The 17,637-nt window shown below is 39.5% G+C and overlaps 1 protein-coding gene across 2 annotated transcripts in view; it reads right to left on the bottom strand.

Moving 5' to 3' along the window:
- Positions 1 to 490: 490 nt before the first annotated feature.
- Positions 491 to 17,637, bottom strand: part of mdfic (MyoD family inhibitor domain containing) — a 32,569-nt gene continuing 15,422 nt past the window's right edge. For both annotated transcript variants that reach the window (XM_028450863.1, XM_028450862.1), the window contains exons 4-5: positions 6,973 to 7,356; positions 491 to 1,187 (exon numbers count right to left, since the gene is read on the bottom strand). In XM_028450863.1, the coding sequence (XP_028306664.1) occupies positions 934 to 1,187; positions 6,973 to 7,356 (638 nt within the window). In that variant the 3' untranslated portion in view covers positions 491 to 933. The remainder of the gene's footprint in view (positions 1,188 to 6,972; positions 7,357 to 17,637) is intronic.

Raw genomic sequence — 17,637 nt, forward strand, 5'->3', positions numbered from 1 at the left:
GATCCGAAACAATTCAGTGACTTTAAATCGATTCAGTAACTTTTTTAGCCAAAATAATAATTCAACCAGTTTGAATGCATGAATACTGGACAGTGCATGTGAGCTTTCCTAGATTCCTGTTTATTGTAAGAGAATAGTCTATCAATTAAACAACACTTAAGCTTAAACTAACAGGATGTTAACTTGTCGGCTTTTATTGTCAATAAGTTTTCAATAGAAATACATATTAGGTTTACCTAATATGTATAGGTGTAACATAAAAATAATACAATATTAAGATAAAAAATGTAGTATGTAACTATGACCTAGACAGCAAAAAAAATAATAATTTTGAAATCAAAAGCCGGGTCTCAGTGTTGTTTTTGTAATTTTATAGAAGGAAACTAATGTTGAGGTGTCACTAAAGCAAAAAAAAAAAAAAAATGCTTTAAAGTCACTTCAAAGTTTTTCAGAAAAAGCCTTTTTTTCAGCTTTCTGTCACAAACTGGCGATTAAGTCTGCTGTGCTTAAATCTAATGAGTTATTTCTTTGTCGATACAATCAACTGATTACCTTTTTAAAATTATTTTTGATCAATTAGTGTCAACCAGAAGGCCAACCTGCAGAGCATGGATCGATGTAGTTGAATAAAAATCAATTAATTGATCTAATGGATCAATCATTACACCCTTAGTAGACACTAATCCTGTCATCTAGCCTTCCTTAGGCTCTAACTTAACCGTAACCTAGTAAAAACATCTTCTAGCAGGTACCATACCAGATTTTTAGATGCGTTACTAACCATTATTTCTCAAGTCCTGCTGGGCTGATGCTGGTGGAGAAGCCCAAAGTCTTAACATTTTGTAAAAAGCATGCAATACGTTACTTCACAATGAAAAGGTCTGACACAATTAATGACCTTCACAAACGGATGTGAATCACACCGTCTAAAATCTATGTAGGGAAGCAGATGCCGCAGCACTCCATGCAGATTTCCAGGCAATCTGAGGACTCGCAGCACGCGTCCATGATCCCACAGTCCATGTCGTCACACGAGCAGTTGCAGTCCTCGCCCATGTCGTCAGTGCAGCAGCAACAGCAGCAAGCCTCCGACGTGCAGGCGCCGCATGAGGCCTGTGTCACCACCATGTTGCACAACGTCAGGAACTCACAGAAAAGGCAGGCCAGGATGCAGTGAACGCAGCAGTCTAAGAATAGGTGTCGGGTTGCACAGTTGGCAAAATGAATATTAGATTACCAGAGAAGAAATGCTCAAAAAAGGTACACAGTTTTATAAACACTTCCTAAAGTTTTTTTTTTTTTTTTTTTATGCAAGATGATGAATCAAAGTATATTTCTATTAAACATTAGTATAGCGGAATGCAGAGCGAGTTAGTGGGTAAGACATGCTCAGCAAGAGATGGTTGGACCAGTCAGTGTGCTGCAAAAAAAACAGACAGGAGGTCTGAAGGAAACAAAGGATTCAGTGATGACTTCCTCTCCTGCAGGTTTGATTAAAATCATTAAATAATTGTGACATCGTCATCACCATCAAAACTGGAAAGTTTATCAAACCGAGAGCATTTCCCAGGTCTAATTGTCACTCTTCATCAAAAACCGGAATAACGCTGCTAGTGCTTACATCTTCGATTACCATTTATTGTTGCTGACCTCCTGCAGATATTCATATAGCTGCTAACTTGCTGGTTGTGAACACAGAAATGAAATAGAAGGTCAAATGTTTACCCACATTGTTTAATTCAGTGTTGACTTAAATTATGCCTACACGTTACTGTTTTAATATTTCACCATTCAGTTTATAAATTGAATTTGATCTTTTCATCTGTATCATTATTACACAGCAAGTACAATGTTTAGGATGGAAGTAAAACTGGTTAGAGTGAGGTCATCCTTGTCTCCTGAGTTTTGCTAAGATTAGCTTTAGCTGAGGATCAAATTATCTCATCATAGCACTTTAAAAATAAAATACTAGAGTTGCAAAGGGAATAGGAGACTGGCTTTGAATTATTTTTGGTTTGTTAGGTAATGTAGCCTTGGCCAAAATGTTTAAAACCTTTTGTAAATTTAAGCTTTATTGAATACTTCAGAACTAAGTTAGCCTTATTTTTCATCAAGAATTCTTAGATTTTCAGTAATATATCAGGTGTTGCTATGTTGGTGTTAAAGTGGAAAATGGTGATGTTTTACAGCATTACTAGAAAGATTAAATTACCAGGGTAAATGGTAAGATTATCAAAAATTACTTTAGTAAGTGCAGATTAATAGTAGATATTTAACTTCCTCAAAAACTGTCCACCAACCGCTTCACACCCCAACTTTTGTGAACCCCCATCACTAACATTCACAGTTAAGTGCACCTGGCGTGCGGCTCCTTGCATCTGTCTCCTTTTGAACCAAGACAAGAGCACCGCTGCTATGGCGTGTTAAAGAGACATGATGTGGATGGATGCAGGAAAATAGCATTACAAATATGGGCACATTTGCATAACTTTCATCACCCCATCTGCAGCCTTCAGAGGGGGCTGTTACTGATTGGGTTAGAGGGGAAGCGAACTGAGCAGAGTGTGGAGGATGGAAAGGGAAGGCAAGCTGAGGGTCGCTGGATGCTCATGTTTGATTAATCAAAGTACAGACGGTGCTTTTTTTTTTCTTCCTCTCTCCTAATTTTACAGTTCTGAAGGCTGAGAATCTGACCAGAAGGGCTTACTGACTGATACAAACAAGATGGAGCTCTACATTAAACAGGTCAGCTTGTACATACACAAGTGTGTGTGTGAGTGCCTCAAGTTTGAAGGCATTTCATCCTCCTTATCAAAGAGGCCATAACATAAGCAGAATGACCCTTTAATCACTGAACTTCTGAAATGGATGAGATTCAGTGGCTTTCAAAACATTTCCCTGTTTACAGTGAAACTCGCAGGAAAGTGTGTCCATCAAAAGGCCCAGTGAGATCACGGAGCTCAGCCTGATGTGCAAAACCTCAAAGTCCAGCCTAACAAACTCTGAAGGACCCAGAGGGTAAAGCCATGGCAGCATTGGAGAATGTAACAGCACGCTGTGAATAGCATATAAACACAGTACACAGGCATTAAGCAATGGCCAGCACTATCAACTATTCACTTAGATGTATAATTCAACAACAGCGATTAGTCTGGATCATACAGAAGCCAGTAAAGGGGGGGTGGGGGCTGGACTTAAGGCACATCGCCATAAAAACACAGCGAGATGGACAGAGAGGCCGACAGAGACAGAGACGGAGTGAATCCAACCAACAGACAGACTGAGCAGTGTGCGCTGACAATGCTCCTGTTTAATGTCAGCGTGCACAGATGAAGCCCAGAGTTTGCGCTCCAAAAAACGCGTTGGGGCCGTCTCTCAGGAAATAGTGTGAGACATCTGGAAGTCTAACATAAAAAATAAAATAGAAAAAACAAGGAAGGGGCATGACACAAAACAAGCAGGATGGGCCTCAGAGCAGCAAGCTGTACAAAACATTCACACTCAAAAAACGAGGGTGAGAGGAGGCGAGACAGCTAGTCAGTCAAAGATGAAAAGAGAGAGAGAGGGGGGGGATGGAGGAGTGGACTGATCAGACAAATCCATGGTGGCTACGGCAATGCACAGAGGACGCAGGGGTAAAGAGGGCAGAGGATGTGGGCTGGATGCTGAAGGTCCACCACATGCACTTAAAAGGATGTCTGTTTATAATGTATGACTGAGGAAAAGCTCATCACACACACAGACAGAACACACACACACAAGCACACCGAGGTTTTTTGGCTGTAGGCAAAGACCTAACAATGTGCTCACTGCTCAACTTGAAGTCTTTCAATGAAGCTAAAAAGGCCTTAATTGATTACACGTGATTAAAACAAGGATGCAAACTAGATGACAAGCATAAAACAATCCACCCTAGCAGAACAAAAGCAGTGTGATGAATGCCTTCCTCTGTAGCTGTGCCTTTATCACAGATTGGCTATGGTGCCAATGGCACGTGCCAAGAAACACAGACAGCTCCCCAGAGCTAGCTCCTGCTAGTTTATGCCTTTTTATTCCATGTGTTTAGGGGCCTGTTTAGGAGGCTAATTTCACAGGCAAACAGATTATGTTAATCCGTGTAAACATTCAAACACAACAGCTTGGCTGTTTTCCGAGGGGAGATAAAAAATTGTTGAGAGCGAACATATTGATTCAGAGAGCTCTCGCATCTGCAAATAAGCAACAAAAAGGCTGTAAACGAGGCTTGTTGAAGAGGCTGCTTTCATGCACTCTTTACTGATTAAGATGTCAAAAAAAATAACACGTAGAATATCTCAGGTGGGTGTATCACCTTCTACTGCAAAATGATGGGGGAAATGCAGTATCTTGTTTTGTTGAGTTCTTGGTTTAACTGCCTGTTTATTTTGTCTCGTTTTGTACTGCAGCAACAACAACAACAAAAAAAACACCTGCAAGCAAGACTTTCATTCTATTCAGCATTGAAATAAACTAACTTAACATCTATATGATGTAAAAGTTGACTTACCAACAAAATCTTAAAGGACATACCATGAAAATAACTGGCAGAAGTTGACTGTTTACAAAGAAGCAATGTCAACAGTTAACTGGATCCCTTGAGAATGACTAAGAAGGAAAATGCACTGAGGAAATGCCCCTGAAAATGTTAACCTTTTGTTAAATTATTGTTTGTTTCTTTTTGTTCATGTTTTCTTTTTTACATTTGTAATTTGTTGTGTATGTATGTTATAAGTTGCAAATAAAATAAAAAACAAAGCAACTGTAACTAAGACTTTTTTAAACTTGGAACACATTGGTGAGTGACAAACAAGAGCCTTGGTTGGAATAGGAAATATTGCTCATTTTACTTGAATGTTAATGCAGAAACTGCTCAAAGGGAGGTATGAGGGAAAGAAAGCAGAAGCAATTGCACAAACACATGCACAGTGGTTGGAAGATAAGGCCATATGGCACCTCTAATGAGGGCCAAAGCAGTGCTGACGGGGTGTAGGGAAAAAGCCAAAAGGGCCCAGAGAGGTGTGAGGGTCTGTGTGGGGCCCAAAAAAGGCTGGTCACGACTTTTAATAGGCACCCCATGCTCTCAGGCCTTGTTAGATGGTTAAAGCCATCTCCCCGACTGAAAGGAACCGGCAAACTGTCTTCATTACAGACCTCACCTCGGCCTTACACCTGACAAAGTGACGGCTTCCCTGCATGGCAAACAGACCATCTGACTTGTTGTTAAAGAAAATAAAAGCCACAGGGGCGAGATGAGACATCATTTGCTTGACGGGAGTGATAAATATGATAGGTCATCCACTGCTATCATTAAAAGGTGAGAGACGGAAAAAATATATCATCAAATGGTACTATTTCAAGACCAAGCCTTTAGAAGATTACGGTTTGTAATTTTATCTTCATTGATTTTTCTGCACAACATCTCAAGTCACACGAGATATATACGATAATGTATGCATTTCACTATAAAATACTACAGTATTCAAGTCAAAGGTATTCTTTGATTATTGTTCATTTGATATAACCTGAATCTTGAGAGAAACCAATGTTTATAGATGTAAAAATCAGTGGTTCTCACTGGGACACAATATGATCCTCAAAATATGTGTGAATGTTGCAGTTTTAGCCTAAACCTTAAGACATTGAAAGAGTTTGATGATATACCTGAATTCTTTGAGGAAGATAATCTCATTTTACACAACATTTTAATTCAAACTAAATAAAGCACTCTATCTGTATGTACATTATGCATGTATGTTGTCTAGAAATGCAAACGAGAGGTACTGCCCCCCTGCTACCTGTGTGCCGGTGTAGTTAGCATCTGGTGATACCTAATGATGCGTTCACACCAAACGTGACTGTAACGACTGCAGTCACTTCAATCGCCCATGATGAGTCGCTTGAACATAGTGGTGCTTTTTGGTCACTCCATGACTTCATCTCTCCAGTGACGTGATGACCACGGAACAGTGTGTGTGTGTGTGTGTGTGTCTGCAGAGCCAGTGACAGGAGAGAGAGGGTTGATCACTTTTTCTCCAGCCGTACATTTAAAGCACTTATCATAGACAGCGCCGCTTTTAGGGTTTAAATGATGAACTTACAGAGTTTCTAAAGGATGAGTCAACCCAGAATGTAGGCTCATTCAAGAAATTAACTGCTTTAATCTTGCCCCGGTAAGTTGAGGAAGTGTACAGCCTCCCGCTACAGCCGTCTCTCTGTAGCGGGAGGGAGGGGCTGCTGCTTTGGCACTACAGACAGTGACGGCCAGGGGAGTTGTCGCTTGAAGTCCCTTTAAAAGTTCAAATTTTTCAACTTTGAGCAACTAGGTCACGCAGGACCTAATCGCTGGAATTGCGCAAGTCGGGTCGCTTGAGATCGCGTTGTTTACATTGATTTGAATGTAATTTAGTCGCTTCAGTCACGTTCGGTGTGAACGCACCTTCAGTGTTCCACAGAACGGCCCTGAAGATCTTTAATTCCGGCAGCAGTCCATTATTTAATGAAAGCCTGTGAAATTGTTGCTACATCTGTTCTGTGGAAACTATTAATATTGTCAATAGCATTTGGTATTTGTATGAACTGTTAATGTCATGTTGTGGCCTGTATGTGTGAACCGTGCGACTTGGTGGCAAATGAGTTTCCCCATCAGGGATTAATAAAGTTTCTCTGTTCTAATCTAATTGCAAAATCAGTCTTAATTCATCTATACAGTGAGGTGGTCTTCCTGCAAGATCCAAATATTTGTTTTTATTTTCCCAACCAACCAGGTGAAATTCCCCACCTTAGATGACCCTGGTTAAATTTGGCCAGCTTTACAACAGTTCAGTGATGAATTAGTGCCACAAAGACTCAAAGCTGTGACAAATTCATGCCAGAAAAATTAGTAAGCGCCCGATCCAAGTGTTAGTGCTTCTAGTAACGGTCTGTGATACTGTGATGTCAGGTGGTGTTACTCACCCTCAGGTAAAGGAGACTTCTGTGAACCTGTAGAGCTGCCTTTGCTGCGTCGGCTGATGTCGCTGTTGACCGACAAGCTCGACCGCAGCTTCTTTTGCATCCTCTGTGACACGGGCATGGACGTCTGCTTCTTGGGTTGGTCAGTGGTCGATGAAGCTGCTCTCGAGCCAACGGCCATCCCACTGGAGGCGGAGGTTGAATTGGCACCACAGGAGCATGTGCACTTGGCCTCGGCTCCTCCAATGACAGGGTGAACTCCGTTGCTGGTAGTCAAACGAGTTGGGCCTATGTTGGAACAGTGCAAGCCCTTTTGGTCTTTAGTGGAGTCTCCCTCAACATTTTCTGATGGCAGCGGCTTTAGGACCAAGTCAGATTGAGGTTGTGCTATAAGGAAATTCAGAAAAGACAAAAAAAAAATGTTTTTAAATAAAAATTCAGTAACAAAAAAAAAAAACTGTAAAAAGCAATTTATCTCGTATTTGTATTTTTTAAATAATGTTTTGGCTTGACAATCGGATAAATCAATCTTAAAATTGGAATTTCGAAAGTAAACAACTGATGAGAAAAAAAAAAATACTATTATAAGTTAACATTTCTCTTTACATCAATATTCCTAAAATAATGAATGTAAAAAGTAAAACTCACGAGTATTGTTGAACAATTACATATTTTGTTAAAGTCTTAAAATATATAATTCCAGCAAGTTCATTTTGTCTTCTTTTTTGAAATAATATGTTCAGGTTTCAACTTTTTTCAGGAAATGTACTTTGATCTCCTGACATATTTTGACTGCCAACTGTCAGGATACATCAAAGCAATCAGTGGATGCCTCTGAGGAAAACTTATGAGTTATTTACTAAGGGAAGCATCTACTGATCGTTTTTCATGTGTCCTTATGAGAACTCTCAGTTTAGCCACGCCCAGAAATAACTCCTAGAGAGACAGCAAGGCAATCAGTAGATGCCTCTGAGGAAGACTGAATGCTGGCAGTCAAAACAGGAGATCAAAGTAAATTTCACAGTAAATTTCCTAAAAATAGTTGTCTGAATAAATGAAACCATAACATACCTTTTAAAATATGATTATATTTATCCATGTAATTTAAAACATTTGTGTGTAAATAGGATATTTTTTTCTTTATAAAGGAAAACCGGAATACAATGAACTCTGTTTTATAGCTTTTTCATGTGAACTTAAACCAGACTGCTAAACTTGTATTAGGTAAAAAAAAAAAAAAGCATGTAGCTAGTCAGTATAAACTTCCAACTGAAGAAACTTTATCTGCACCCGAAATTCGACATGTTCAATATCAAGTCAATGTTGCCTGTGATGTTTCACAACAGCAGACACGTCAAGTTAAGGCAAATCAATGTCAGCAAATCGCATTACGATTTCAACATTATATTATTGATCGTGTGGGGAACAAAAGACAGAGGCGGCTCATATTTGACTGGATCAAAAGTCGTTGCTGTAGGCCTACTGACAAGTACGTGAAGAGTCCTGAAAGAGAGATTATTAATGCGAAAAGAGAACAAGTGCCTGCAATAGGGTACGTTTTCAAAATGGCTGCAGTCTGCAAGTGCAATGATCGTTTTCTTCTTAAAGAGAGTGAGTGAGTGCTCCGCAATGGTCTGAACAAGAATTATAAGTGCATGTGTGACAGGAACAGAAAGTAAGGAGACAGCGACCTGTCTGATAAGAAAGAGGAAAGGGATGCAAGTGAGTAAAGGAGGTGGTGTTTTCCTGAGAGGAACACCTGCACATTCAGCTCTACTGGGACCTACTCCTGCTTTACCTTCCCTCCACATCAGAGCCACGGTGCACGTGCACAGGCTGCCAGCTTCTCTGAATTATTCATCTTTTCTCAACTTCGTCTGTGAACCACGCTTATTTTTTTCTCTGTTTCAATACCTTCTGTTTCCAGCTTCCAACATACAATATAGCGTCTTCACAACCAAACTTGAACCGTACCTTATTTAGCAGTTGCTACTAGGTTAAAAAACTCTGCAAGCTACTTTCAGTCAGTCATTCACAGCAGTCCAAAACCTCATGAAGCTTATAATGTTGCCCCATCCACAAATGCATTTACCGTTAATAAGAGAGATGGGGAAGGAGTTGGGATTCAGGCCTTGCACTTAACACACACATCACCCTGGGAAAGACTAGACAAGAACGTGGATGTAAAACAATGCAATTAAATGCACGCAATAGGCTTTTCTTTTTCCCTCATGCTGCTTTGATAAACAAATACAGACAGTCGAGATCCAGACTGTATGCATTTTGAATTAAACAACTGGGTAGCACACAATCAAATTAATTATGCAGAGATTTAAGCACTGGTTGGTGGATTTGCTTCGCCAAAAGAAAACACTATGCGAGAGGCGAGAGTTTATGGATTAACAAGGATGCTCAGCGGGGCCTATATGCTCACAATGTTATGTTTAATCTTTTATAGACTTTAAAACAACATGTGTGTACACAATTCTTTTAGTGGGTGGCAAATAAGGTTTAGTTATAGTGTGTCACTATTTGATTAGGGTTAGAATACCTGGAGTGATCTAAAGTATGTAGATACAGTCACATCATCAACAACATGCAAATAAGTTTGTTTCCTGAATCATTTTGAGTCAAAACCAATCAGAAACCTAATACCTACATATATACATACATATACATATATATATATATATATATATATATATATATAAAAATATATATTTATTTATTTTATGCCTGGGATTTAAAGGTATTTGTATTAAAGTTCCTGATCATGATACCGTGATCATTCACACTTTAAAGGCTTGTAATGAATGGGGATAGAAATTTCTTCCGATACAATAGGTCCAAATGAATCGGTACCCCATTGAAAAAAAAAAAAGTGGTAGAAATAGTTCTGCCTACATACACACCTGTAATCTGATTGTGCTACTTACTTACTGCCTCTCACTAAAATACAGACATGTCAAAGTACAGTCAGTCACCCTGGCCATTTAATGCATCAGCATGAATTGATATCTAATGATTAGTGATTCAAAGTCTGTCTCATTACTCAGTCAAAAAACTGTTTCACGGAGTGCTGCATGGGTTTCTTGTGCTAGGAAGTTGCTTGAAAAAATGTGTTGTCTCCCTGGTGCTCTTCAGTTCTGGGATCCAACTTAGAGTTTCAAAAAGATCTGATGCACTCGGAGAGAGCGTAGTTAAAAAGCCTTTATTCCATGAGGGCTATTTAATCATAAAAACCATGCTAACATGTTTCAGCCTAACAGGCCTTCATCAGGGCAGTGACAAAATGGCTGCCGAGCTACTTCCTTTAAAGATTTTCAACAGGTCACATGAACAAGTGAAAGGCTACACAATTACAATCTGTAGAGCAGTTCATTCAGTGATGTTTAAGAACATGAAAAATGCATTATACAGGATTGATACATAGAGATGTTCTAAACATGTATTAAATTAGAGCCCAGAAAAAGCTGTAAAAGAAAAGCCACAAAAAAGGAGAGAAGTCCAGTTCACCATTTAGACCTGGAAATTGTGTTGCTTTTAATGTATATATCCAGAAAGACTCTTTGGAGGAGCGATTTATGGCTACCATGATTAGCCTCTTTGTAATGTATAGCCATAGGATATTGTGGGTTTTCTGTTTTAATGGGTGGGTTTTCGGTTTTCTGTTTTTCTGTTTATGTTCAGCCAATCTTACTTTTAGTTGACGCTTAGTTCTCCCGACGTAGAAACACCCACAGGGACATTGGAGTCTGTAAACTACATAACAAGTGTTGCAGTTTGTAAAATGATTGCAATTTCCACATTTATGATAACCTACTCGAGAGTCAGTCCGTCTCATTACTGTTGGATTTTGTGATTTGATATAAGATAATCGTGATACATATCTTTGGTTACTTTAATGAATGGATACAGATGCATATACCCTGTTTAAAAGCATGAAACAGCCACAAAGTGAGGAAATAAAAAAGACTGTTGATATCGTAATAATCGTTGATTAATCAAATCGTAGCACCCTGAATCAAAATTTAATCGAATGGTCAGGTCTCATAGATGGCACACCCCTAAAGGTAAGGTAGTACCAAAGAGAAAAAAACAACTTTAGCTTTAGTTCACTAATTTTGGCCCTCCAAGAGTTCCGCGCCGGCAGTTGCCCGTGCGCCACGCCCCCTATGCTGTGAAAAATTCCTGGTGAGAACACATCAAATAATAATCAAGCAGCATACAAAAAATTACTAAATATTAAAGAACAATAAAAAGAAAACTGGATGCACGATTATTCACATGAATATCACTATTCATATAATGTTTTTATATATTTATATACTAACTATTTTCCTGAGTTGTCTTTCGATGTGATGAAGAGAAACACTAGCTGACAATATCCGGCATCCATTCAAGCAACAACTAATTACCCCACGGGGATAAATAAATTTTTTCTGATTTTGATTTGTGAACCAAACCTTTCATTGTCTTTGTTGTGAAAAGCCATCTGCATGTTTGGAGTATTTTACTGTTAAATAATCAGAGTAACATGCCTATTAAGAATCACTTGAACTCACTTTAAGTTACACAAGATATTCAAGTGGACTGTCAACATTTAAACACATGCACCCATAGTAGGCCTATTGGACTAAAGTAGACTGCAAGGCATAATTACTTTTCCTTTTGAGAAGGTCAAGCTTTCAATTTGCTAGTTATGGAACCACAACGTAAAATCCCAGTATATATGCGGTTATTGGGGTTGCTGCTCCAAAAGTGAAAAAGAGACAACGTGCACTTTAATGGCAGGTTCTTTGATCGCCTTTATTTTTAAACTTGGTCACATGGTGACCAAGATTAATGGACACTGTGAAGTAGTATTCATAATCATTGATCATAATAATGATGTTTCTGTCAGAGATGGCAATGACAGACTCGTACAGTCACTAAAAGACAAATGAAAAGATAATGAGCTAAAGACGAAATACATCATATCGTGTACGAATGTAAGCAGAGCGCAAAAACTCTTATCGAGCATGTTCAGGATCTACTGCAATCCTACATTCAAAAAGGACCCGAACCTAATCACAAAAGTAAAAGCAGATATCCTGCTGAAAAATAAAGTATCCATGCCATTTCCTTTGATAATTTCATAAAGTTATTCAGTAATGAAGTTTTGCCCGACTCCCTACGTGAGAATAAATCTGATTTATGCAAATAAGAGCTCAGCCTGATGATAAATCCTGACAGAGCCACTGCTACTATAATGTTCCTATAACACAGCAGGAAACACGGACAGCATCGAAATATTGTATTTGGAAAAAAACAACAAGTTTTGTGGTTGTTAAGATGACTGTACGCAGCCCTGACAGGTTGCATTAAAACACCACAGTGTGGAAGCAGTACTAGACATTGCAGTTCAAATTGAACTTATTAAGGCCCTACTTCTAGCACATCAACAACTGTTGAGAGTGTACATCTGTAGTTGAATAAAACATTGAATTTCCCTACACACGCTGTCACACACATCACAGGAGAAACTAGGGGGTGAGTGGTTCTTGACTGTCTAAGCAGCATCCCAATTTGGTCCCAGCTACTAGTAGCTGACAGCCTGAAATATCTGGGGAGCATTTTAAAAGGCCAGTGTTTGATGGTTTCATGAAGAACACACAAATATAATTGCCATTTGTCACCGAGTCTTCAGTGGCTGCGCCACCCAGGGACCGAGCGGCAGAGTGCCTGGAGAGAGCCGGAGCTGCACCAGAGCTGTGCAGGGATCGCTCTGTATGTAAAACGGAGTATATAAACACCTTCAATTTTTGTCATTGAAAATAGGTCCTACAGGAGGGAAGTGGAAATTGCACCCCAAAGACCGAGAGAAGAAAAGGGAGGGTGCATAGCACACATAAATTTAGGCAGACCTGCCAGGACAAAATATGCATACATGCATGTGAACTAAAACAAAGCTGTATCAACAAGACATCTAAAATAGCCTGGAACATGAAAATAGAACACAAAGGTCAAACAGGGCACGAGGAATGTACTCATTTACACACAAATGCATCAAGAGTCACAGGTAAAGCACGAAGCGGAGTGAACTACCACACAAACTCAGCATTTACAAAGCTCACTCCTTTTTAATATTAATGCTCATGAAACACGAGAAACAGGAAGAAGAGAGACAAAAGGTGTTTACCCAGGCTTATTAGAATGTCCATCATGGAGAGCATACAGTTATTCAAATGTCATATCAATCCCACCAAACAAACAATCAAGATCTGCTAGCCATCCCCTAATAGCGATCATTACACAAAGCAGTGAATTTGTGAGTTAACATCCGAATGTTAAAACGTGACAGAAGATACAAGTTTAATTTCATCATAATCCACAAAGATGCTGAATACTCCGTGGCAGTAACAGACATAGCCTCTGCTTTGTTTATCTTTTTGTGCCTCGTATCAGGGAAACATGTATATTTTCTGCTCAACTGGCCATGTACCTGCATGATTGAAATGCTAATTTGCAAATGTGCAATGACCTAGCCACGCTCCTCTTCCCACCTCCACCACTCGCTCCTCTTGCTGCCAAAACAGCCCCAGGTATCATCTTTCCTCCTAACAAACAGCAGAGTGTGGAGCAGCTCCTGCCTTTCAATCCAAAGGGATATATTTTCTCATTAGAAATTGTACATATTCCCTGTCCATATTTATATATGCAAAACCAGGAGCATAATACTACTGAGAAAGTGAGAGGAACATACAGAGAGAGAGAGAGAGAGAGAGAGAGAGAGAAGGAGAAAAGTACAAAAATGTTATTACAAAAGAATGCGATTCCTTGGACATATCATAGGCTTCGGCCCAGTTACCATTTGACCTTCTGAAATACTTTCTATATTGTCAAGGTTTTGGTGTGTATATTCAGTCACCCATTTATTGGGTGGAAAATATTGTTGGGATGTGCAACATTGTCCCAAAACATATCGTTGGGGGTCAAGTCTGTCATATAAGAGTAGCAATTTCAAATTTGTAGGGCTAAATTTTGTAGTGAGATTTTGTGCGCGATTACACATTTCAGCCTAATTGATACTCATCCTATCAGCCTGTTACACCAGAAAAGAATTGTAGAAATGTGAGATTTTGTCCTTAAATGTGCATGTGAGGGTATATTCAGTGTCCTATTGATGTTTCATGTTTCAGGAAGTTAATTCCATATTTTCCATTTTTTTCTCCGTTTTCTATGATCACAGAAAATTTGAGGCCCGAGACCAGCAGTGGGCTTAGGGAAAGAGAAGAGAGCTGAAGGCTAGCAGATGAGCTAGGTGGGAGTAGATATGAAGAATGAACTCCATGTATACATTTAAATGTGTGACTAAAGAGGAAACTTAAATAACACAAAGATGCTAATTAAGGAGGAGTGGCTCCCAAGGTTGAGTATTGCACATATCTTATAAAGTTACCTATCCTGTAAAATATACATCCACAAGGGGACATATTGTGCTATTTTTCACCCATTTCCATTTGTTATAAGAACCCCAAAAACATAGTATTTGAGGTTTATTTTCCCAAACTCACCTTTTTCCCCAGAGTTTTAGCCTCTGAAAAGTGACTTTCTGAGCAGTAGGCTTAACACTGATCAGATCGGCTATATCGGATTGGCCGATATTATGCATTTTATGCAATTAATGGATCGGCTGTAATGTCTTAATTTGCTGATCCGATAAATTACGTCATTGTCGTGATTAAACTTTCTGTAGACAGTCCCACTGCATTGTTTCATTGTCTCATTTACACCAAAGAGTTGTTTGCTTTACGTGACAGCTTTATTTCACTCGTGTGTGCACAAAAGTGAAACTCTATGAGCAAACGACAAAAATGTCTCTGGTTGGAGCAAAGCGGCTGAGCGCCCAGACTTATTCCCCAGTCTACTGGCTCTGAAAGCAGGGACCGCGTCTACGGTTAGCGCCTGTGTGTTTTTGTATTGCTTATTCAGCGCGAGTATGTTAAAAGTGAGAGTCCTAAAGCAGAGCGATGTGCTCCCATTTACTTTCGCTTTCATAGCAGGCACTTCTGTCCATTTCAGGGCAGTGGTGGACACAAAAGCATGTGCGTGCGAGCCCCACCCCCGCTGTGCACCTGTGAATACCAACTATAAGCAACCGCAGGTTTTGCGATGCCACAGTCAGTAAATATGCATTTGCTGCTAATGGAGGCTTCACGTAGTTCCAGTGTGGTCTGCCTCAACAGCATTATCTCCATCTCCCTTATAATTGTTTCACAGCAGTCAATGAGTATGACATCATGGGACTCCAGTTTAATTCAACAGCTGCAACGTTTATTTTGCTAATCACTAAAAACGAAATACAGCCTATAATTGATCTGCTCCGGTCTCACACGCTCCCTCACTCCGTACATGGTCGAGCGACTCGGGCATTAATTCGCTGTTATAGGGCCATGCACCCAAAGACACACAACAAATGTTAAGTTCAAGTCCTGCATGGAAATTCTTCAACTCTTCCACTCCACACAGTCACAAGGCTGCGTTTAGGTCTCGAAAAATGGTATCGTTTGATTTTAAGTGAATCTGTATCAGGTAGTAGCAAAGGAATTCAGTCGGTACCTTAAAAAAAACACCCTGAATTCATATGATCACACCGGTGATGGGTTTTTTTAAACTCAATGATTGGGGATTGGCCCAAAAATCCTGATCGTGTAAAGCCTACTGAGCAGTTCCGCAATCAGGCTGTTTAGGGTGCTACTTATGCATATTCATAAGTGGGCGTGTCTATAGACGCTAACTTGCCTGCATGCCTCGCTCTTTTACGAGGGGGATCAGTGATCACCAAAGCAATTTTATTGTGCTATCCACACAGTTTTGTTATTGTTTTCAGCCAAAAAACTGCACATTACGGTAAAACACGGATATTTAAGCGGCTATTGTTATTGTGAGTCCATCTCAGCGTTTCAGGGTCGGTGTTTATCCCAGCAGCAGCTGTCATTCAAACTCTCAGCGAACTCTACAGGAATACTGGATTTAATTTAATAATCATTTGTTTTGTCCAACCGCTGTGTCGCAACGTGTCAAACATGTCAGATCAGCGATACGAGGCGATAGAACAGGTACTAAAAATATGTCTGCTCCCTGGTGCTACACCAAACCACAAGATGCGCTGGAAACCACAAGAGCGGAGTATATCTCTGCATGAACAAATAGTGCTTACACTACAGTGTACATTCATTGTGGAGGCACAGTACCGGCAGCAGGCAAGTTGTGTATTTAGTCTCACAGGTAGCCATCACTCCTTCGCTAGCGAGAAAAACAATGGCGGACTTTCGCAAAAGTTTTCATCAGGTTGGGTGTGGAGTCCATGGGTGAAGATACCAGCAAAGGGGAGGGTATTTTCTTTCCTGATTTCACTTGTGACGTCACAAATGTAGAAAATTTGTGCTCAGACCACAAAGAAAGAACTTCATAGATTTATTTCACATTTTGTGTGCTGTCCGGAAACTCATGTTACCTCATTTGTGTTCAAAAAGACTGCAAAAGTGGATTTTTCATAATATGTCCCCTTTCATTAAACAGGCAAAAGAACCCAGTGTTCTTAAAAAGATATTTTCCTGATTATTTAAAGTAACTAAAAGCAGCACAAATTGTCATTTTGAGTGAAAAAGCTGCAAAATGATCTAAAAAGCAGGCTGAATGCTTCACTAAAAAAGAAAACAATGGGATGTTTACAGGAAAACGGGTTTGTGTGTCATCAATCACGCAGTCAAATTTTTAAAAGGTAATAAAACAAATACGGTGCAAAATAATGCATTTTGTTTGGCATAGATCTTCTAATAAGGACATTTCAAAAAATTTAGGCAACATTTGTAAAAACAGTGGACGATCATTTTAATATTCAGACACGTCATTAGTGTTAAGGTTTTGCAGCCATTGTCTGATCCATGTGTTGTTTGTGTATCCAAACATCTCCCAACTGTAAACCATGATGCAAATCAGTTCCAACAATTAGTGTCAGTCATATTTACTAAAGTGGCAAAAAGGGCAAAGCGAAAAAGGGCAAAGCGTTTAGGCTTCTGCATCCAAGCAGTGTAGATGCAATGCAAATAAAAAAAATTTAAAAAAAATCATTGGGCTCATCTTACGCGTTTACACAGAGTGGATGGCAACCTGACACGAGCTAACAGAAATGTCATTTGTTCCGCCAGATACAAAAAAAAAAAAAATGATTGTGGACATCGCAAAGCAATCTCCGTCCTGTCAGTTCATACACAGACACACAATGTTTTGTATTTATTCAAGATAAATGGTGATGATGATGTCTGCATCCATAATGATGGCTGTTGAAGTAAAGCCAAATTACCCGCTTTGATATTGGATCCTCATCAGCAGAAGTGACATGATCTGTATGTGTGTGTGTGTGGGGGTGTGTGTTATGGAAGCGTGCAACAGAACTCTATTAACTGTCTTCACCTGTCAGGGCTGATCATAATGCATTGCATCTCATTTAAAAAGGAAACATCACATTCTAGGCTGTTGTTCAGCTGCTTGTCCAGGTGCACTTCATTCACTGTCTGTTTTAATTCTCCATGACAGTGATTCAAATGTGACTTCTTTAACCTAATAAAAGAGGAAGTGGCAGCTCAAAAAAGTAGTTTATGTTATTTTCCCACGTTCTCCCAT

This window comes from Gouania willdenowi, chromosome 6, assembly GCF_900634775.1.
Source record: "Gouania willdenowi chromosome 6, fGouWil2.1, whole genome shotgun sequence".
In the NCBI taxonomy this organism is placed as follows: domain Eukaryota; kingdom Metazoa; phylum Chordata; class Actinopteri; order Blenniiformes; family Gobiesocidae; genus Gouania; species Gouania willdenowi.